This window comes from Procambarus clarkii, chromosome 43 (assembly GCF_040958095.1).
Source record: "Procambarus clarkii isolate CNS0578487 chromosome 43, FALCON_Pclarkii_2.0, whole genome shotgun sequence".
NCBI lineage: Eukaryota > Metazoa > Arthropoda > Malacostraca > Decapoda > Cambaridae > Procambarus > Procambarus clarkii.
The window spans coordinates 26154377-26179057 of NC_091192.1; the positions used below are offsets into that span (position 1 = coordinate 26154377).

The window sequence follows — 24681 nt, forward strand, 5'->3', positions numbered from 1 at the left end:
TTTTGCCTTCATACCTCTTTACCTTTCCCCTCTATATAATAAAGACCTATATTTCCCCCTCGTAAAAACCACCTCACTGTGAGATCTTCACCCGTCCTTTCCAACCCCACCAACCTCCAACCTACCTGCCGTGGTAGTAATCACCTTCCCCCCCCCCCCCACGTGCCTCACCAACTACCAGTACTAGACAAGGTAACATGTGATCTACCAGATCTCTAGCCATGCCCATGGAAGACAGAAGAAAATGTATATATGCTGGTTAGCAATGTAAATGTCTGGCCACATCTGTGGCAGGAAAAAATACTAGGTAAAACACATTCAGTACCCACATGCACATTGTAACGCGTTACAGCAGTAACATGCTTGCTCAAAAACTCGAATTCCAAATAATTCAGTGTAATTTTTTTTTAGTTTGGTCAAGATGAGACAAGATGAGAAGTCCTCCCCCCACCTCACTGCAACCCGTCCTCGACTTATGTCCATTACATCCAGCGGTCGATCCCACAGACGCATTCATAAATTTTAACATGCTGTTCATTCAAAACAGGAATTTTCTCAAATATATATTAATATTATAATATATTAGTATATTGTGCATATATAGGCATAGGTTAGGTTAGGTGTTTAGGTTCGGTTGGCGATTATTTGCATTTGTAGTACGTGGGTGAAGCATTTATAGCGTTGTGGTTCGAACAAAATTCTTCAGTGAAACACTTGTTCCGGAAGTGTTCGAACGTCAGCATTTGTGAGTCGTATGTAAACCGTTTTTCATTCATAAAGCAGCCCGTCCTCCAAACAAAGACCCAAAAGTGATTACATGCACCCGCCAAACCCCCTATTTATGAATGAAAAACGGTTTACATACGACTCACACAACCCGTTCTCACACTAGGCTGTTTAAAGCAGCGACCGTCCTCCCCAGACGCATTCATCAATTTTAACATACTGTTTATTAAAAATTGGTTTGTTCTCATATATACATTAATATTCTTATACATAAAAATTGTATATATTGTTTGGCGTAGGTTAGGTATTTAGGCTCTGTTGGTAATTATTTGTATTTATAAGTTCGTGGGTGAAGCATTTATCGAATTGTGGTTACAGAGGATGTGAGCGAAGCACTTGTTCCGGAAGTGTTCGGACATCATCAGTTGTGAGTCGTGTGTAAACCTCTTTTCATTCATAAACAGGAGGTTTGGCGGCTGGATTAAAGAGGTTTGATCTTTCTATGCGAGAATGGGTTGACTCACAACTGTTGACGTTACCTTGAGGTTACATTGAGGTGCTTCCGGGGCTTAGCGTCCCCGCGGCCCGGTCGTCGACCAGGCCTCCTGGTTGCCGGACTGATCAACCAGGCTGTTGGACGCGGCTGCTCGCAGCCTGACGTATGAGTCACAGCCTGGTTGATCAGGTATCCTTTGGAGGTGCTTATCCAGTTCTCTCTTGAACACTGTGAGGGGATTGCCAGTTATGCCCCTTATGTGTAGTGGAAGCGTGTTGAACAGTCTATGAACAGAAGTAGACGTTCGAACACTTCCGGAACAAGTGCTTCACTGACGAATTTTGTTCGAACCGCAACGCTGTAAATGCTTCACCCACGTACTACAAATACAAATAATCGCCAACAGAACCTAAACACCTAACCTAACCAGTGCCTAAATATGCTCAATATGCTAATATATAACAATATTAATTTATATGTGAGAAAATTCCTTTTTTGAATGAACAGCATGTTAAAATTGACGAATGCGTCTTTGGGGTCGACCGCTGGATGGAATGGACTTGGTCTGAGGACGGGTTACAGAGTATATTGTCAGTGAAGTTTGCATTCCAAATTATCTTTATATAAATGATAGAGTAAATAGGAGGCACAAGGTAGTAAGTCTGTATGTTAAAGACTCAAAACAACAGTTGATGTAACACTGAATTTAACGTTGGTTCTATACTGATAACGTTGATCCAATGTTGATAATGTTGATATTACAATTACTCGACCATATTTTGCTCACTGGGTCACTTACCTACAACAAATTGTTCGAATAATCAGACCAGGAATCAAAGTAATGAAGAAAGGCCCAATAAATCTTCTAGTATACAAATGTCCAGATGCAACAGTCGAATAAACAATGTCGAGAACTGCCTAAAAAGACCAGATCAAAATCTTAAACTTCTAGGAGACTTCAACTTTCCAAATTTGAAGAAGTAAAACTATATATATAACTCATATAACGTGTCCAAGACACACATGACTTATGAGGTATCCACCCCTTACCCACCAATCCACCCCACGTAGTATCCTACCACACAGCCAATGGCACGAGTGGCACACGAACAAGGGGACACAGGTGGACACTGAGTATCCAAATGAGCCACAGGGACCTTAGAAAGAACTTTTTCAGTGTCAGAGTAGTTAACAAGTTTAATGCATTAATTAGGCAGTGATGTGGTGGAGGCTGACTCCATACATCGGTTTCAAGTGTAGATATGATAGAGCCCAGTAGGCTCAGGAACCTGTACACTAGTTGATTGACAGTTGGGAGGCGGGATCAAAGAGCCAGAGCTCAACCCCCGCAAGCACAACTAGGTGAGTACACACCCACCCACACCCCCACACCCCAATCCTTACATCCAAAATAGCTATGCTTGAAAAAAAGTTAGTTTAGTTAATTTATTATGCATCCCATACCCATCCTGTGTGCGGTATGAGAAAAATACATTTGCCACAAGAGAAACTATTATAAATTGCACTGTATCTATTGCTACCCAATCTCCCAACCTTTATGTTCCCAATTTGAACATCTTTACCATTGTGATCATTGCTGTCTTCTTATATGTGCTGCCAATCTGCTGTATGGTGTTTGTAAATCTTGTTTATCTGTATCTTTTGCTACCCAGCAAAAGATACAGATAAACAATCTTTGTGTACCCAATCTGAACATCTTTACCATTGTGATCATTGCTGTCTTATATGTGCTGTCAATCTGCTGTATGGTGTCTATTAATCTTGTTTAAATTACTTATCAAGCTGTCAATGTAATCAATCAGAGCTTTAATATAACAATGTGCTTTAATATACTTACTTATCTCTCTCATCTCATTTTTCTCTTGCAATGTATCTTTATCATTTATCAATTCTGATAGAAATTACCTACTTAAAATTATCTGCTAGATTAAGGACCTGCCCGAAACGCTGCGCGTACTAGTGGCTTTACAAGAATGTAAATACTGTACTATCCAATGTATTCTCACAAACCCAATGTACCTTCTTGTATATATATAAATAAATAAATAAATAAACGCATTGATTTATAGAAAACGAGAAATGTACATAGGACAAACTATGTATTTATATTTTTAATTTATTTAACGTTCATATTTGCAAATGTCGTGGCAAGAATATACATATAACAAATTGTGATACGAAGGACAGTAAGGGATCACCATTGATGTTTGTTTCATCAAATAATAATAATATAATAATAATAATAATAATATAATAATAATAATAATAATATAATAATAATAATAATAATAGTTTATTTAGGAAGAGTACATACATAGCTGCAGAGTTACAGTACAAACATTCTGTTAGATTTAAAGATAGAGCTAGTACATACAATACCTAAAGCCACTAGTACGCATAGCATAGCAAATCAGATTCAACTTCAGATAGACAATGTTAACATTACCAATAAACATGAAGGATAGTTCCTTGGCTTATATATGGACAAGAGACTCAACTTCACCACCCACATACAACACATAGCCAAAAAATGTCTCAAAAGCTGTCGGTATACTTTCTAAAATCAGATATTATGTTTCTCACTCTGCTCTTCTCTCATTATACTACGCGATAATCTAGCCTTATCTTACATACGGCATCTGTGCATGGGGTTCAACCACGGCAAATTACCTCAAGCCTATCATCACTCAGCAAAAATCTACTATCAGAACTATAATAAACTGTCTTCAGACAACACAGTCCCTCTGAGTTCATTATCATGCTAAACATACACTCACTCCACACATTCTCTTGTGCTATCTACATGTACAAAACCTTGTTCCTAAATGCTAATCTTGATCTGAAATTTTTCCTTGATAGGTGTAATAGAACCCACGAGCACCACACCAGAAATAAATATGTCTTTGATATCCCAGAGTCAAACTAAATCCATGTCAAGACTCCATGCAAATAAAAGGACCCAGTCATTGGAATTCACTCTTTGATAAATTAAAAAAAATTAAACCCATGCCCTGTTCAAAAGTAAATTATAAAAGTACCTAATTTCATCCTCATAGTTTCCTACCTTGTGCTTCAAATTCGCGCTGTATCTTGTACTACCCACTTCCCCAATATTAGTACTCCACTTAAGACATATATCCTTACCTGTGTAGTCACCTCTGTCAACTTATGTTGTAGTTACTTGTTGATATAAAACCTTGCTACAATGTATCTTTTCATCTTACCAGATATGTTAGATTAACGACCTGCCCGAAACGCTATGCGTGTTAGTGGCTTTGCCTGAATGTCAAAATACCAAGCTTTTGTAATCTCACCAACCCATTGTACCTTCTTGCAAATAAATCATTATTGTTATTATTAAAATTGCACCTATAATAATAATAATTTTATTTAATGATTAAATGCAGTTTAATTGTCAAGATTAAAACAAAACTGCAAGAATAAACTGCACTGTCGTCAATAATGTAATGCATAAGTTCTATTTGGTCTCAGTACACCTCTCGAATGAGGACAGATGGTCTTTACACCTGACTGAGGCCAGATGGTTTCGTCATCCTCTGACCGAGGTCTGATAATAATAATAATAATGTTTATTCGGGTATAAGTACATACATACAAAATTAATTACAATCAGAAAGTTGGATGTCTAGATAGATCTAGTACATACTATGCCTAAAGCCACTAATACGCACAGCGTTTCGGGCAAAGCTAGGTCTTTACACACAGACACAGAGAGTGTGTGTAGACACACACATGGTCTCTACACACCCCCCTGACTGAGGCCAGAGTCTTCATACCCCGCTGACCGAGACCACGTGGTCTCTTACACCCCTTGACCGAGGCCAAAGTCCCTACACCCACACACCGCTGACCGAGACCAGATGGTAAACAACCTGAATTTACCTGAATATACTGTAACACTAGTGACGAGTCTTGACAATTAATCTTAATTCATTTAATTAAGTGACACCTAAATTAATCTTGACAATTAATATCAACAGCAACAGCACCAACCTCTGAGACCACAACATCTCCAGCGTGATTAACAGCCTCACGCACCACATCCATTCCCGACACCACCATACCAAAAGGACAGGAGAAGGTTTTAAACAAGTTATCTTTCGTACATATACCAAAACTACCATCTGTTTGAGCTTGTCCGCCTCCCGAGGCAATGAGTTGTCCAGCTTTCTGAAGTTGTCTGTATTTTCCATCCCATTCTAAATTGTCCATTAGCCCTAATGAGCTGGGACCAGATTTATCAGAGTAACCCTTGCAGTGTAGGACTTCTCCTGGTTGGCTCCGGTCAGATATTCTATCAAACTTGGAGCCTTTATAAGAGGGTCCAAGAGTGCCGAGGCAGAGTGCCAGAAAGTGTTTAGCACGACGCATGTCGCCCCACAACTGAATATAGATTCGTCCCAGGCACTTATTGTCAACACTTAGATCAAAGAAAACTTCTGGCTTCTCTCGAGAAAGAAAACGTTCCAGCAATGGTACCTGCAGAATAATGTATGCATTAATAATAATAATAATAATAATAATAATCATAATAATAATAATAATAATAATAATAAGTTATTCACAAGAAGGTACAATGGGTTTGTGAGATTACATAAGCTTAATATTTTAACATTCTTGTACAGCCACCAACACGCATAGCGTTATGAAGAGGTCCGTAATCTAACATATCAAGTAAGATGAATCCTGCCCGAAACGCATTGCGTAATAGTGGCTTTAGGCATTGTATGTACTAGCTCTATCTATATATCAATCCATTAATGTAACATCACTTGTATGTATGTACCTTACCTGAATAAACATATTTATTATTATTATTTATTTATTATGAAAGGACACATTGTAGCAAGGTTTTATATCAACATATAACTACAATATAAATTGAGGGGATTACACAGATGAATATATATGTCTTAAGTACTAATATTGGGGAAGTGGAAGATACGGTGTGAGTTTGAAGCACAAGGTAGGAAACTATGATGATGAAATTAGGTACATTTTGGTTTTACTTTTGAATACGACATAAATTGGATTTTTTTTTAATTCATTAGGGAGTGAGTTCCATAGACTGGGTCCTTTTATTTGCATAGAGTGTTGACATAGATTTAGTCTGACTCTGGGGATATCAAAGATATATTTATTTCTGGTGTGGTGCTCAGTTTGCTAACTGTAAGTAGTAACTAAGTGATTGTACCCTATCCACCGCTGCCCGCTGGATGGGGGGCGGTGTGCAGGACAAACATATCAATTGTGACACTAGCTCTCCACATATGTCAGTTGCTTAACTTAGAAACTGTACTTGTTTTCGAACCCATTGTTGATGTGATGACTTGTATTGAATTTTGTAACTAGCTCATCAATATTGTAACTTGCTTAGCTAAATGAATTGTGGGGTTCAGTCCCTGAGCCCATTATGTGCCTCTGTAACCCTTTCCACTACCGCCCACAAGATGGGTATGAGGTGCATAATAAATGAACTAAACTGTAACTGTGGTGCTCGTGGGTTCTATTACACCTATCAAGGAAAAGTTTCAGATCAAGATTAGCATTTAGGAACAAGGTTTTGTACATGTAGATAGCACATGAGAATGTGTGGAGTGAGTGTATGTTTAGCATGATAATGGACTTAAACAGAGGGGCTGTGTGTTGTCTGAAGACAGAGTTCGTTATAATTCTGATAGCAGATTTTTGCCGAGTGATGATAGGCTTGAGATAATTTTCAGTGGTTGAATCCCATGCATAGATACCGTATGTAAGATAAGGCTAGATTAGTGCGTGGTATAATGAGAGGAGAGCAGAGTGAGGAACATAATATCTAATTTTAGAAAGTATACCGACAGCTTTTGAGACTTTTTTGACTATGTGTTGTATGTGGGTGGTGAAGTTGAGTCTCTTGTCTATGTATGGGCTGTGACTGACCTTCAGCATTACCAATGTCTCAGTCTTTATTCTACTGTTCTGTATTCAGAAATAAAGTTTTGGACAAATACATTATCCAATATACATGATCTTCCCTACATATTTACTGGTATGTTGCTTCCTGTACTTTCATGCAAAAGTCATAATATATGTTTTAAACCCTGTATGACATTTTCACTTACAAATCATACAATCCTATAAGTATATGAGAACGTAAGAATTATAGAGAACCTTCAAAATTTACCCCTCTAACCCATATCCCTATCTACTCTATTCTTGAAACATCAATAATTGTAGCTGGTTGCCTGATTCAACAACCAACGTACTTTCTCCTTCTCTTCCCCCCCTCTCCCTCTCCCTCTCCCTCCCTCCCTCTCCTCTCCTCTCCTCTCTCTCTCTCTCTCTCTCTCTCTCTCTCTCTCTCTCTCTCTCTCTCTCTCTCTCTCTCTCTCTCTCTCTCTCTCTCTCTCTCTCTCTCTCTCTCTCTCTCTCTCTCTCTCTCTCTCTCTCTCTCAAAACTAAATTTCTCTAGCTCCTGCCCATTGTTGCAGGTTGTGATAGTTTCACATCTTCTCTAGCACAACCTTATATGCACACTCTCACAAGCACACCCTTGTTACCAGATCCTTACTAGCACACCCTGCCTGGCACACACTTGCTGTCACCCTACTAGTTCATCTTTACTAGCAGATCCTTACTTGCAAGGTGATGTGAGGGTGGAGAGGCGAGGGGGTCAGGGCACACAGGTGAAGGTGCTCATCTTCCAGGGTCAGGCCCATTTGGCGTCCGTCACTAATGGTGCCACAACACCTGAGTGCCACCACCTCAGTCCGGCTCCTGTTATCAGCTGCTTCAGTCTGGCTCCTGTTGCCAGCTGCTTCAGTATGGCTCCTGTTGCCAGCTGCTTCAGTATGGCTCCTGTTGCCAGCTGCTTCAGTCTGGCTCCTGTTGCCAGCTGCTTCAGTATGGCTCCTGTTGCCAGCTGCTTCAGTCTGGCTCCTGTTGCCAGCTGCTTCAGTATGGCTCCTGTTGCCAGCTGCTTCAGTATGGCTCCTGTTGCCAGCTGCTTCAGTCTGGCTCCTGTTATCAGCTGCTTCAGTATGGCTCCTGTTGCCAGCTGTTTCAGTCTGGCTCCTGTTGCCAGCTGCTTCAGTCTGGCTCCTGTTGCCAGCTGCTTCAGTCTGGCTCCTGTTGCCAGCTGCTTCAGTATGGCTCCTGCTGCCAGCTGCTTCAGTCTGGCTCCTGCTGCCAGCTGCTTCAGTCTGGCTCCTGTTGCCAGCTGCTTCAGTCTGGCTCCTGTTGCCAGCTGCTTCAGTATGGCTCCTGTTGTAAGATTCCCCAACCTGGATGCTGTCATTTTCATCACCTAAAGATCGCTTAACCTGACTATTCGCACCCAGTCCGTTGACAGACCTCTCAACTTGGACGCCGGCTTCTCCTACCATGGCAGAGCCCTCAGGCTGGCTGCTGTCACCTTCGTTGTCAGATCCTTCACATCCTCGAACCTGCTCTGGGTTCGATCTGACAGTCAGTAACCGGCTAGAGCCAATATAGTCCATGTTTGCCTCATCTGACGCGCCTGACTGTACCGCTTGTCCTACCATCTCTTCCCCTCGCCTCAAGGAACCAGTTACGTGATGTAAGGTCTTGAGAGCATTTCCCAGCTGACTCAGAGCTTCCATTGAACGCTTGATTCCAGCTTGATTTCCGTAATTTGTCATTACTTCGGAAACTGTTTTGACTTGACCTTGAATAGAGTTGCTCATGTGACACAACTCGACAATCCTCCTGATGATCAAGTGTAATTCATTCGTAATTTTGTTCTGTCGATTCTCCGAGTACTCGAAGAAGTTCCTGGCTTGCTGCTTTACATTGTTATTGATGTCTGCAATGTTAATGATCCTCTCGAGCTTATGGCTCTTATGGCGTTGTGTATCCAGAAGACACAAGCCACACAGAGCCTCTGAACAGTGGCGGCACCACACACACAGCTGGTCTCCGTGGCTCTCGCATCTCTCCAGTACTGAGCCGGACGCCTGCAACACAAGCACCATGATTTGTGGAGGAGAAAGTTGGGGAGGGGCGAGGGAGAGGGAGGGAGGGAGGGGAGAGAGACGGGGAGGGAGAGGGAGAGGAGAGAGAGGTGGTGGGAATGTGGGGAGGAGAGTGAGATGAAAGAGAGGACAGTGGAAGAGGGTGAAACATGAGGAAGTTTTGAACACAAATTTAATTAAATCACTGTGATATGTGTGCGTAACTTCGAAGCTTAGAGCACTAACAACACTAATCACCCCCCCCCCCCACCATCCTATCAAACCCCTCGTCTCAATCCCAATCCTCACAATCCCATCACTCCATTAAATCTCATCCGATCTTTCCCCTCCCTGACAATGCTGAAGTGTTTTAGTGACCTACACAAGACTGCAACACTTGACACCAGAGATAACAGTTAAGACTATCAGAAAACTTTGAACCGTTCTTATCGAATATTTCCGCGAGTCAGAGCGATTAGGAGCTCTGGTACACGTACTAGTATTGTAATGACTACATACGAGTCATTTAATAATTATCACTCTTCCTCCTGCTTGGTCATGAAGGAGGCCGGCCTCGGGTAAAAGAGCTAGGGCTGTGACGACCTCTGTCAGGACCGTAGGTGCGGGACCGGGCCGTCCACCTCCTGGGACTCGTGCGGCCCCCCCCCAGGCTCTGCTTCAGGAGGCTGGGGTCGTTCTTGCCCTTGATGGGGTGGTTCTTCTCCGGCCCCGACCACGGCGGTCTCCGGGGTTTGGAGTCCCTGTGCCTTCTTTCACCAATTTCGAGGTCAACCCCGGAACTCACAGTTCCTGCGACGGCGCTGGAACCAATCGTATTGGCGTTCGCCTTTCCATTTAAGACTTTCGTCGCCGTGGAGAGGTGTGACCGGCTGCCTGGGTAACAGCTTCTCCATATCAATCTACCCTGGCTCTGCGCCCTGGAGAGGAAACTCCAGACCGACAACCAGAGCGCAACTCCATAGTCTCCTGAGACTGATGAATGCCTACTACTACTACTGCTACATACGAGTAATCAAGGAATTTTAGTGTGATTCTACGGGACGGATCACTAGGCTGAGGGTCAACGACGCGCCTTGGGTCGTCCAGCAGGACGCTCGCTCCATCCCCATTATCCTGCTCCAGAGACTTTCTCATAGCCATCACATTATTATTTCACTGTGTGTGGATCTTTGACAGGCCGCTGGCTTCCTGTCCCCGTCGAGGACACTAACGCTAGTAGTGTCCTCGGCGGGACACCACTAGCGACTAGTTACTTAGTGACCTGAAAATGTATTCCTCAGGTAAATTCAAGTAAATAATGAAGTGAAGTAAAGCAAAAACTGGCGAGGACATCCCGCAGTCACATCCAACGCCTTGTACCAAGTGGCCGGTAAAGAGGTGAGTGTCATACTGTGTAGCCCACTATGCTAAGCCTCCAGGTACGTCACCAGCTGAAGTGTGACGTACCGTCACTAGTGGTGATGTTACTGTACACAGCAACTACGCTGCTCTTACTGCTGGGCTCATATGGAGACATGACTTATAATTATATACACAGCTGCTGTGTTCTGAAATAACACAGGAAAATGTAGATATAAACACGTTCCTTACCTTAGCTTTCGTGTAGGCTTCTGATAAGTTAAGAATGGTATAGAGAATGGGGAGTTCCGAGACTGACACACCGAAGTGTGCAGTCTTGCAGACCGGGCACTCTACACTGCCTCGCTCCTCTAAGGCAGGAGACTGTACACTGCCTCGCTCCTCTAAGGCAGGAGACTGTACACTGCCTCTCTCCTCTAAGGCAGGAGACTGTACACTGCCTCTCTCCTCTAAGGCAGGAGACTGTACACCGCCTCTCTCCTCTAAGGCAGGAGACTGTACACTGCCTCTCTCCTCTAAGGCAGGAGACTGTACACCGCCTCTCTCCTCTAAGGCAGGAGACTGTACACTGCCTCTCTCCTCTAAGGCAGGAGACTGTACACTGCCTCTCTCCTCTAAGGCAGGAGACTGTACACTGCCTTGCTCCTCTAAGGCAGGAGACTGTACACTGCCTCTCTCCTCTAAGGCAGGAGACTGTACACTGCCTCTCTCCTCTAAGGCAGGAGACTGCACACTGCCTGTCTCCTCTAAGGCAGGAGACTGTACACTGCCTCTCTCCTCTAAGGCAGGAGACTGCACACTGCCTCTCTCCTCTAAGGCAGGAGACTGTACACTGCCTCTCTCCTCTAAGGCAGGAGACTGCACACTGCCTCTCTCCTCTAAGGCAGGAGACTGCACACTGCCTCTCTCCTCTAAGGCAGGAGACTGCACACTGCCTCTCTCCACTAAGGCAGGAGACTGTACACTGCCTCTCTCTTCTAAGGCAGGAGACTGTACACTGCCTCTCTCCTCTAAGGCAGGAGACTGCACACTGCCTCTCTCCTCTAAGGCAGGAGACTGTACACGTACACTGCCTCTCTCCTCTAAGGCAGGAGACTGCACACTGCCTCTCTCCTCTAAGGCAGGAGACTGCACACTGCCTCTCTCCTCTAAGGCAGGAGACTGCACACTGCCTCTCTCCTCTAAGGCAGGAGACTGTACACTGCCTCTCTCTTCTAAGGCAGGAGACTGTACACTGCCTCTCTCCTCTAAGGCAGGAGACTGTACACTGCCTCTCTCCTCTAAGGCAGGAGACTGTACACTGCCTCTCTCCTCTAAGGCAGGAGACTGTACACTGCCTCTCTCCTCTAGGCGTGTAAGACAAGGTCTGCAGAAGGTGTGACCACAGCGAGGCAGTACAACCGGACTCCTGGTCACAGCCAGGTACGTCTCCATACACACGGGGCAGGAAATCTGCTCCTCTATGGCAGGTTCTGAAATTTGAAGAGCAGATTGATGAGTAATATATATTTTTTTTACACAGACGGATATAGGAACAGACGACTTCTGTTAGCAGGCTGAGAGCTTCCCCCCGCCCCCCCCACCTCCCACCACAGTTTATAATAAGCCATACTAAAGGTGAACAAAGGTGAACAGTTAAGGACTGGCGCCCAGTCAATCCTCCCCGGGCAGGATACGAACATATGCCAAATCGCTCGCGAAGAGCGGGGCGAGTGTTACCACTGCGCCACTGACAGTTGTCAGTTTACATGCAACGTTTATTATGAATGATAGTTGAATGTAAAACTCTCAAGACCTATACCCCTGGCAACACCACACGTCTTCAAGACAATGACACATTTAAAGACATTCAGATCAACCTTAAGACGACAATGATGATTTGTTGAATACTTGTGCAAGATGTTGGTATTTGGCCCAAGGCCTATCGACCTCTGGTGGGTCATGAAGGTCACCACAACAGCTTACTGACCAACCAGCAAGTATACTTTAGTCTTGATCATTGTCCAGGACTAAATTATACTCAGTGTATACACACAAGAAAGCTTGGTGTATACCTCTCAGTATACATAGACAATGGCATGTATACTCCTTAGTGTGCCAGTGTAACAGCTCTCAGTATACACACCCTCCCCCCCCCCTCCTCTGCAGAGTATAACAGGTACAAGTTAAACATCACCTGCATAATATCATCGGTGAGGAAACAACAACAATTATAGACTGACGATCCGGGTTCGATTCCCGGGCAGGGCAGAGAATGGTTGAGCATGTTTCCTTTCACCTAACGCCTTTGTTGACCTCGCAGTTAATAGGTACTAGTAACTTAGACAACTAAGGTCAGTTGGGGGAGGTCAGCTGTTCCACCTTTGATGGACCTCAATACAAGCCTAAAGTATATGTGTGTATATACACAGGCTTCCTGTCCCGGACAACGTGAATTATTAATATGCAAATCTAGATAATATTTAACATAAAAGACTAAAGCATGTTGAGGAGTACAGCTGTTCGCGGCCGGGGACAGGTAGCCTGTCACAGCTACTGGGGTTCCCCCTAGTCCACCAGCTGACTCTCTCCAGACTGCAACCCACAACAGTTCCGTATCTCCCAGGTACGTATTTATCACTGGGGTGAACAGAGGCATCAGATGTAAGGAAAGGTCTCGCCCTGCCCGGGACCCGAACCCGGGACCATTTTAAAAGTGGCATGGCGCCTCTGCCTCACTTAGACGATGTGATATTGAGCATATGGACTCCTGACTCACAGCTGGGGCACCCGGGTCCTCTTCCCGGCCACGACAGAGGCACTTGGGCACGTTTCCTTACATCTAATGCCGCTATTTACCTAGTGATAAATTCGTACCTGGGAGCCGGGCAACTGTTGTGGGTTGCAGTCTGCGGGACGTCGGTAGCTGTCTCTGGAGGACCTCCATAAGACGTCACCGATAACGGGGATTATTATTATTACTACTATTATTTAGTCTTAACTGTGCTAATAACAATGTTTATAATATAGTTACCTTCAAACCAGGATTGTGTTGCCTTCACCGTGCGGCCAAACACAGTCGGGAGGTCGAGGGTCAACTGTGGTGAAAATATCTTGTCTTTTGGTACATTTGTGTTGTTGTTATACCCGGCCGAGGCGGCGCTGTCATACACTCTTGTTGTGCTCCAGTCTCCCTCTCCTACAATATTAAGTTTACTAAAAGAGAATGATAAAGATGCTTTACTAGTAGCAAAAGCGCCGAACACTGGTGAAGTACCAGCGCCAGGTGTGGCCGTGTCAGGGGAGGGTGCTGCTCCAAGCACCGTGGAGGTGTGGCCCTCAGCACTCGGGTCATAGCGCGGTGATAGTGGGGTCACTCCGTCGAAGGCAAGAGATGGTGCTGTGTTGGTGGAGCTGCTGCAGGCGGCGAGGCGGCCCTTGGCGAGGACGGAGGTCAGCCTCCCCTGCCGCAGCTCCCTCCACACTGGTCTCCCCTTCGTCTTACTCACCAGCCTCGAGCGGTCTTGCTCAGGTAACTGCACTCCCGGCCACTCTGAAGGTCCACCTCCACCACCTCTCACCGTCCTGCAGGCTGGCGTCACCTGGTAGTACTCGTGTCGCAGCTCTTCCAGTGATTTGTCACAAAATTCCTGTAAATATCATCGCAATCACTTACAAGCGGCCAATAAATGTGACTGAGGATAGGAGTCACTATAAATATTTTGATGAAATAGTACAGCTCACCCATGAAACGGAGACAGTAACCTTAGTACACCCTTACCCTGGTAGACACCTCTGACCAGCCGCCGGATTCTTGTCCCCCTGGAAGCCATTAAAGATTGGGTCCCTCGGGTAAATTCTAGCAGCATTGCGACACTGAAGGTCTTGCTCAAGGGGCACTCGCATCGTGTGTTAAACAGAATCATATTCTTTTATAACTAACCTGCATGACCGAAATCACATTCAGTACTTCTGTGATGGGCTGACCGTAACCCTCAGAGGTCACAACGGTTGGGGCCACAAACTTGGGGAGTGGTGGTGCTGCTCCCTGGTCCTCACTCCTCCCTGCCAGTTACAACACAACATTAAACAAAAATAGTATTCCTCAAGATAATGATTTCTGCGACAGGACGGAGACGCTTAGGCAATATATATATATATATATATATATATATATATATATATATATATATATATATATATATATATATATATATATATATATATATATATATATATATATATATATATATATATATATATTATTAAATATGACCGAAAAAGTATGATTAATAATTCTAACACGAATTTTCTCAATATTTCTTATGTTTCTTTTCACTGTCGATGGTAATTGAAAAATCAATTCTCCAAAATTCATTTTTATTTCTAGTCTGACGTGACACTTGAACGTGTTTCGTAATAACTTATTACATTTTCAAAGACTGCAAACACTAAACAGAGTTCTACTATGCTATAATTTAAACCTAGATGAAGATTAAGCCACCCAAGAGGTGGCACGGGCATGAATAGCCCGTAATAATTTAAACCTATCTTAACCTTTTATTTTATATACCTGCATTTGGGTGAGGTGATATGTGTTACGAACCCGGATCCAGCGTCCGAGCCCGGAGCAGTGACGACCGCGCCATCTGTGGGTCAGCTCCCGAAACCCCCCTCCAAACGGACGACGACACCTGGTGAGGACGACGTGTACTGGCCTCGAGGGCCAGTTTCCAGTCCTGTTCAGCGCTCAACACAGCCGCTGCTGACCTCTGGTGAGGTGGTGCTCAGACTACAACGCCATCTATGAAGTGGATATGTCGGCGTTTGTGTCTGAGCCTGTAAGTGAGGTGTTTTAGTGTGTCCCAGTTATTGATGACGTGTCTGCTTACAGAGTCGACCTGGGACTGCTGTGATGGAAGTTGAGTCAGTCTACCCAAGGCAGCCGTCTCCATACCTTGTGCTTTGCTGCAGCAGCTGTGAAGTCGTCCCCCGGAAGAACACTGTGGTGTTACCCTGCCAGTGGAGTGGCAGTAGAAGGATTACCCGGGACCGACTGCTGGAGGCGATTATCCACTGGGGTATTGAGGACAGGAGAGTGATTTGTGGTATCACACGAGGCTCCTGACTAGGGCGTTACCCTAATATCGCTCGTGGAGTGGCCTTACCAGCGTGGTTGGTCCAGAACCTGCCAGCAGACCTGCTGGACTTGTGGTTGACGGCCTCCACGGCGGTGCCCCCAGTGGACCTGTGGCCAGGGTAGGCTCAGCTTCTCAAAGGATTCGTTGTGAGGCCACGAAAGCACCGAGGACTTAGCACCGAGAGCTTGGATCCAGAGTCTTCAGGAGAAGACGATTGTGTACAGTGTTAATACCCTTCCCCCTGTGTAATCTTATATTATTTATTTGGTGATGGTTTAATAATTATAATCTTAAGTTTTTGCCTTTATTTCCCTTCCCCTTTAAGTTACTTGCGTCACGGATCACATCCCTTGAAAGCCACTACTGGCTTGGGGTCGGATACAACTTCCTCTAACAACATCAGAGTAAGAACCCCGTTGCGTCCCGAGAGGGCCGTAACAATATGTTACAACAGTTTTGGATGAGGTGAAAACAAACTTTCAACACAAGACAGAACATGAAACAATGGGTATAATATTGGGTAAGTTAAAGGGAAGAATGGAAGTAACTGCAATGGGCCTATTGGCCCATATTTCTTGATGCTTCTATATTGGTGCGGAGTCTTGAAGTGGGTAGAATATAGTTGTGCATTAATTGGCTGTTGATTGCTGGTGTTGACTTTTTGATGTGTAGTGCCTCGCAGATATCAAGCCGCCTGCTATCGCTGTATCTATCGATGATTTCCGTGTTTTTTGTTAAGATTTCTCTGGTGATGGTCTGGTTGTGGGAAGAGATTATATGTTCCTTAATAGAGCCCTGTTGCTTATGCATCGTTAATCGCCTGGAAAGAGATGTTGTTGTCTTGCCAATATACTGAGTTTTTTGAGGCTTACAGTCCCCAAGTGGCCATTTGAAGACATAGACGACATTGGTCTCTTTTAAAGCGTTCTGCTTTGTGGCTGGAGAGTTTCTCATGAGTAGGTTGGCCGTTTTTTTATTTTATAGTAAATCGTCAATTGTATCTTCTGATTTTTGTCTGTAGGGATAACGTTCCTATTAACAATATCTTTCAGGACCCTTTCCTCCGTTTTATGAGCTGTGGAAAAGAAGTTCCTGTAAAATAGTCTAATAGGGGGTACAGGTGTTGTGTTAGTTGTCTCTTCAGAGGCTGCATGGCGTTTCACCTTCCTTCTTATGATGTTTTCAACGAAACCATTGGAGAAGCCGTTGTTGACTAGGACCTGCCTTACCCTACAGAGTTCTTCATCGACTTGCTTCCATCCTGAGCTGTGGCTGAGAGCACGGTCGACATAAGCGTTAACAACACTCCTCTTGTACCTGTCTGGGCAGTCACTGTTGGCATTGAGGCACATTCCTATGTTCGTTTCCTTAGTGTAGACTGCAGTGTGGAAACCTCTGCTCCTTTCCATGACTGTTACATCTAGAAAGGGCAGCTTCCCATCCTTCTCCATCTCGTAAGTGAAACGCAGCACAGAATTCTGTGTTGACACATTAATTGTTAGAATTATTAATGTTATTTTTTCGGTTATATTTAATAATATATGTCTACAGGAAAGACTGCTACCAAAATATACTAATATATATATAATGTGTATATATATATATTATAATCACTTATAGGTCCACTGTATCTTGTCACTCCTGTTTGCATGATGGCTGGTAATTAACCTAAGTAATTACTACGTGTAGTTACAGGATGAGAGCTACACTTGTGGTGGCCGGTCTTCCTTGTACTCTTTTTTTTTATAACGCTTTGAAACTACTGACGGTTTCTACTGGTGCAGCGTGTTGTGTGTTCTGTCATGTTCTGGAAGTTGACAGTGTAATATGGTGGTAGTTGGTTATTGATGTGTAGCCTCATGTATAATGTCTCGCCCATGCCCAGTCTTCTGTTGTCGATGTATTGTCGAGTATTTGGGTGCTATTTGTGAGGATATATCTGGTGATGGTCTGGTTGGGCTGGGTTCGCTGAATTTACATCCCTAAACATGCTAGGCTTAGGGCCCGCGCAGGACTTTCCCTGAAAAAAGTTCCTAAACCACCACTAGGACATGCATTTGTTCAAGTCCTCCAAGCTTTATCTCAACATTAATTGTAAGCGTCTATCATCCGTAATTGCACTCAACTCTCCAGGACACAAGTGTAACATGCTCGTGTCCGAAGCTAGACACAAATACAACAAAATTATTAATGATGGTAAAACAGTCCATCTCATGTTGGCCTTCGAATGCATGATAGAGCTGATGAGTTAGCCAAACAATCTGCCTTTAAAGGAGAAATTGAGTATAACCTTGGATTGTCAATGAGCAGTCTGAGCAATAGTACACCAAGAACTTCAACAAAATTTTGTAGATCTGAGGTAAAGTGAAATTGACACCAGTAATTCCATCCATCATCATACTATCATGCAAGAGGAGCCACACATCTATGGATCATCCAATAATATCAGCAGATAACTAGATGTTACTACTGCTCGGTTTAAACTCGGTTACAAGTATATCTGGGAATTCTCATTATCTACTGATGTAGACCTGACCAAATGTAAACTGTCAGCTAAATTATTCGCACACCCTCCGTCACTATGTGATGGAGTGCGGAAAGATACGTGATTTCAGAGACAAGTCTATAACAAATGTTAATGGAATGTGTAAATATTTCATCCAAATGATCTGCCACCAGAAATTTTAGCCAAATATCCCCAGTTTGCTAACTGTAGGTAGTAACTAACCTGTAACCTATCTAACTGTAGGTAGTAACTAAGTCATTGTAACCTATCCACCGCTGCCCACTGGATGGGGGGCGGTGTGCAGGACAAACATATCAATTGTGACACTAGCTCTCCACATATGTCAGTTGCTTAATTTACAAACTGTACTTGTGGTCGGTCTCGAGCCCATCGTTGATGTGACGATGTGCATTGAATTGTGGGGTTCAGTCCCTGAGCCCATTATGTGCCTTTGTAACCCTTTCCACTACCGCCCACAACATGGATATGGGGGTGCATAATAAATTAACTAAACTAAACTAAAAACAAAACTACTAGGACCTGCTCCGTCGGGGTATCAAGGACACACTGGAGCACATCCAGACCAACAATATCCAACCATGTAACTGTGAACAATGAGGTTTGTGTATCAACAAATAGTTATCATAGAGGAGAACATCCTGCCATGGTGCAATAGTACACAGGTGCTGTAACCTCCTCCTCCATCTCTCCTGCAACTGTAGTTGCGGTAACTATATACCACCCACTGGAAACCCGCAGCGGTCGATTCTAAGCCACGTGTCTCGAGTGTGACCATAGTTGAGGGTAATAAAGGGTAGTGATCGTATGTCCGCCAGTACCGTACTGGGCGGCGGATGGCAGCGCTGCTCCATGTCTCACAACAACAAAGTATCGTACCCAATTTTCCGTCGTGGTTAAATGCGTTATTTCCTCTACAACTTTCCACGTTACATTTATATATACAGTACGATATACAGTGCATACATTACACTCTAGCTAAATGCCAGAACTGCAGTACTTGACTTAGAATGCAAGACCCGATTTACGTAACAAACAGAGTGAATTTCGCCATTTTGAAATATTTCTTTCCAAAATGGTTAATTTCAATTAATACTAATATATTAAAACCTGAATTAGCAATTTAGTTAGGTTAGCTTTGGCTTGGTTTCATAAAATTTCTTTTAGTTTCATCTTCAGTTAAACAAAAATTCAAATGACATATAATGCAATAGAAAGCTTTATCATTATAAAAGAAAAAAATTGTGAAACAATATTCCAGGCTAATTCGGCTTGTTAGGCAACTTGGCCTCTTAGGCATAATGTACGAATAGACTACACACGGTATGAAGACTACACACGAGCAATACATGTATGATTGCAAAACATCAAAATATATTTACAAACACACGAATAAAAATAATGTATATATATATATATATATATATATATATATATATATATATATATATATATATATATATATAAGACTATATTAGTCTTATATATTGAAATGTATACAGTTCATTATTACTATGGAAACAGTTGTCACGTCAACATTGACACAAACTTGGCGATCACATACTTGATAACACTATCACAAATACCAATCAACTTTCTGTAATAATACAACACAAACAGGAACACTTCACCACTGTTCTCTGCCATGTTATGGTGTGTGTATGGTGTACTGTGCACAGTGGTGGGACGCTGCAAGACTACACCCTCACCCACCGCTGGCAGCCACTACACTCACCGCTGGCAGCCACTACACTCACCACAACCTCACCGCTGGCAGCCACTACACTCACCACAACCTCACCGCTGGCAGCCACTACACTCACCGCTGGCAGCCACTACACTCACCGCTGGCAGCCACTACACTCACCACAACCTCACCGCTGGCAGCCACTACACTCACCACAACCTCACCGCTGGCAGCCACTACACTCACCACAACCTCACCGCTGGCAGCCACTACACTCACCACAACCTCACCGCTGGCAGCCACTAAACTCACCACACCCCCACCGCTGGCAGTCACTACACTCACCACTCACCCACCGCTGGCAGCCACTACACTCACCACAACCTCACCACTGGCAGCCACTAAACTCACCACACCCCCACCGCTGGCAGCCACTACACTCACCACTCACCCACCGCTGGCAGCCACTACACTCACCTCTCACCCACCGCCTTTTCCGACAACCCCATTTATGCCGTCGCGGGCCCTGCCACTTCGGCCCGGGCTTCATGGGTAGTGGCCGCTTTCAAGCTTCACTTAGGCGGTATGGGACGGCGTGCCGGACCCTCCGAGACGCAACACCGCAACACCCCGCGTGCCGGTTAAGACACGAGATTATGCGCTGCGCTCTTCCCCGTTCAGTCACCCATACTGCAGCCACTACACACACCACTGTTACGACCCTGGGTTCCTCAGTGGAAACCAGAGATCAAAACTGAGCTAATAAATTGCCTTTTAGTATTGGAAAATGCATCACGATGCGTCTTTGTTCGTATCTTCCCTGCCAAACGTAGGACGAATCTTGTTGCTCACAAGCATTCAGACTCTTGAGCTTGTTGTGGATTAAGTATAACATTGTTATAAGATTAACTATCCTGAGAACGAGTGAAGTAACAATATGATGCATAGGGGAAGATTTTTAATGTATTTAGCTGCACGATCAATTAGGCTCCTCCCGGCACCACACTAGGCGGGAGCCCTGAGCTGTCGCTGGAAGCGTTCTTCTCTGTTGGCTGGCTGTGGTGAAAGGGACCTCCTCTCCCTTCTCTCGTTTCTTTATTTCTGTGTCGCTGATACCCAGCTAAGTATACTGTGTAACGTTCTCATTGTCTGGCATAGGCGTGTTCTAATGTGTAGAGTATTATACTTTGTATGAATTAGGTGTTCCTAGTGTGTGTATTACTAGTTATTCTAAAAGGGGTCCCAGTGGAACCACGTGGTCTCCCTACCCTAAGCTGACTCAGCTTCTAGCTCTTCACTAGTAGTAGTTTACCCTAGCTTGTTCTGAGTGTAAACCTTGTATCCTGCTTATGTGGACCAAGGCTTTTAACGTAAGATAGTGTGGTAAAGTAATTATTATTATTGTTATTGGTGTGAATGTATATGGGGGTTGTTAAGGGGTTAATAAATAAGTAAGTTAGTTAAAGGAGTATCCATTCATCCTGTGTAGGAGATCTATGATCAACCTCTAGGCTGACAATTGCAGTAATAAGCCACTAAGTTTACTTTTGTATAGTTTTAATTGGGGGCCGGGGCTTACTGATCTCCACTGCCAGAGATACATCTTTATTCTTTTTTTTTTTTTTTTTTTTTGAGATATATACAAGAGTTGTTACATTCTTGTACAGCCACTAGTATGCCTAGCGTTTCGGGCAGGTCCCTGGAATACGATCCCCTGCCGCGAAGATTCGTTTTTTCATCCAAGTACACATTTTACTGTTGCGTTAAACAGAGGCTACAGTTAAGGAATTGCGCCCAGTAAATCCTCCCCGGCCACGATACGAACCCATGACATAGTGCTCGCGGAACGCTAGGCGAGTGTCTTACCACTGCACCACGGAGACTGTTCTAACTACTGCCTCTACTTCCATTTAATATTAGATCCCCCATAGCAGCACCACCAATTTTATAACAACCACTCACCCACCGCTGGCAGCCAGTACACTCACCACACACCCACCGCTGGCAGCCACTACACTCACCACACACCCACCGCTGGCAGCCACTACACTCGCCACTCACCCACCGCTGGCAGCCACTACACTCGCCACTCACCCACCGCTGGCAGCCACTACACTCACCCCTCACCCACCGCTGGCAGCCACTACACTCACCCCACACCCACCGCTGGCAGCCACTACACTCACCCCACACCCACCGCTGGCAGCCACTACACTCACCCCACACCCACCGCTGGCAGCCACTACACTCACCACACACCCACCGCTGGCAGCCACTACACTCACCACACACCCACCGCTGGCAGCCACTACACTCACCACACACCCACCACTGGCAGTTACAACACACTATCCGTGAGCCTCCCACTCTATAAATACTCTTAACAATATACTATATAGGTAAAAGTATTTCATAGCTTCAATTATTTATATTCGCTTTCTCTTAAAAAAAAATCCTTCGCAACTCAAATATAGTTTTCCCTTCAATATAACTAATACGGTGTATATAAACATATAAACATTACAGTCTCCGTGGTGTAATGGTAAGACGCTCGCCTGGCGTTCCGCGAGCGCTTTGTCATGGATTCGTATCCTGCTGGCCGGGGAGGATTTACTGGGCGCAAATCCTTAACTGTAGCCTCTGTTTAACTCAACAGTAAAATGTGTACTTGGTTGTAACAACGATTCTTCGCGGCGGGGATCGTATTCCAGGGACCTGCCCGAAACGCTACGCGTACTAGTGGCTGTACAAGAATGTAACAACTCTAGTATATATCTCAAAAAAAAAAAAAATGTTTGATTAATGTTTAAATCAACGTAGTTTCATTACTCTATCAACGTCGTTAAAGTCAACCTTGGGTCCCAGTAGTCCCCGTGGCCACGGAGAAAAGAACACTGTTTTCCCAAAAACGGTGGGTTTTCTGAGGGAAGAGAAAACGTATGTCTGGAAGCTGACTTTAACCGCCCCAAGCTGCGCGCGCAACAAGCCGAGGTTATATAAATCCAGACGCAGACTGCGTGGCCCCTCTTCCCGACAAGCCAGCAGCTGCTCTCTTACAAAACGCCCACCCTCCTCCCGGGATCCTCTGCATCCTCTTTTATTTTTGAAAGGGACGGCCCACAGACGTGCTCAAGGGGCACTTGTTCTAGCATGCTAAGCATTTGCTGTATCTTTGGGGGTGCCTCGCCGGAACCCCCAAAGTGATAAGCCTGCAGATAGCTAAGAAATATTCCCATGAATTGTAATTAAATTAATGCAACTTTCATTTACTACCTATGGATGTAGTTATTAATTGTAATTGATTTCTACTTTATCATTAAGGATTATTCATTATAATTATTCCTTAATACTTTATTGATATGCACTAGTCAATAATTATTTATCATTCATCCTAATTAGCTATTTGATTCATTAAAAATAATTGCTTATCATTATACTATTTATTACTATTTATTATATAATAATAATAATTAATTTACTAGTTATTAATTTATTATATATTAATTTATTATTTACCATTATAAAATAAACAAGTCCCCAATCTGAGCACGTTTTCTTCCAACCTCAGAAAACACACTCACCTGGTGTTTCACGAGGGCTTTGGTCTAGGTTCGTATCCTGCCGGGAAAGATTTACTTGGAGCTGTTCCTTAACCGTAGGCCTTTGCTCACCAAGCAGTGAATGGGTACTTGGTTGTCAAACGATTTGTTTGACAACAAATTAGAACCAGGGAAAATTACGATTAGATTACAATTACAATTACATTACAAAATACAAATTAGAACCAGGGAAAATTACGATTAATGACTTGACCAAAATGCTGTGTGTGATAGTGATTGTACAAGAATGTAAGAACTCCTGTATATATAAATAATAATAATAATAAAAGTGATATCATCGTCGCCCAACCACTCTTAATTTCTTATATACTTATACACACAAATCACAATAGCGTGATGCATCAAATGAACAAATCCACAAGAAATAAATTTGACCATGTCGTGGCCTAGTCGACTAAGGCAGCGTCTGGGATCATCCCGGGTGTAAGTTCGTACCCTCATCACGCTCCTTATGAATTTGTTCTTATATATTTTACAGGTACAAACCCATCACAAATTCAACAACTCTCAGGAATTCCTCAACTGCTTTAAAAAATTAACAAATAAACGTAGATATACCATTTTCCTAACTGGTACTAATTGTAATTAAGTGGCCCACAGTAGGGTCATTTTCCACAATTACATCCCCCTTAATTATCACTTGCAGAACGAGTATGGGGTGCACAATGAACTACCGCAATATATTTTAGCATTATGGGTCCATGTTTTTCAATACTCTTCCTTTAAGCATAAGGGGGCTAACTTGCTATCTCTCACTGTGTTTAAGAAAACTTGATAAACACCTCAACAGGATACCTGATCAACTGGGCTGCAATTCGTACCTCAGACTTCAAGAAGCGGCATCTAATAGTCTGACTGACTAGACTACCTACCAGGAAGTGTGGTTGGAGATGGGGCTGTGGGGGCATTGAGTCTCAGAACCAACAACAGGTAGATGCCTATTAAATCACACAGTTGTTAACTATGTAATCACTATTGAACTATAGTATATCGTGGTGATCATAACTTGTACCACACATGAATGTTCGAACCTTTGGTAGATCCTCAGCTTACAATCGACAGATTCGGATTCAGTCCCTAGGCAGGAGATGTATCTATTTACATTTTCTTTCACCTGATGCCTCTATTCACCTA

General features: G+C 43.8%; 1 protein-coding gene across 1 annotated transcript; it reads right to left on the minus strand.

Annotated features, from left to right (window-relative positions):
* Positions 1-2399: 2399 nt before the first annotated feature.
* On the minus strand, positions 2400-14636 carry LOC123755844 (uncharacterized). The gene is made up of 5 exons (XM_045738735.2): positions 14519-14636; positions 13610-14225; positions 10828-12068; positions 7882-9219; positions 2400-5743 (listed from the first exon to the last, which is right to left on the minus strand). The coding sequence occupies exons 1-5, from the start codon at positions 14522-14524 to the stop codon at positions 5219-5221; spliced, it is 3726 nt and encodes a 1241-aa protein (XP_045594691.2). The 5' UTR covers positions 14525-14636; the 3' UTR covers positions 2400-5218.
* Positions 14637-24681: the final 10045 nt, after the last annotated feature.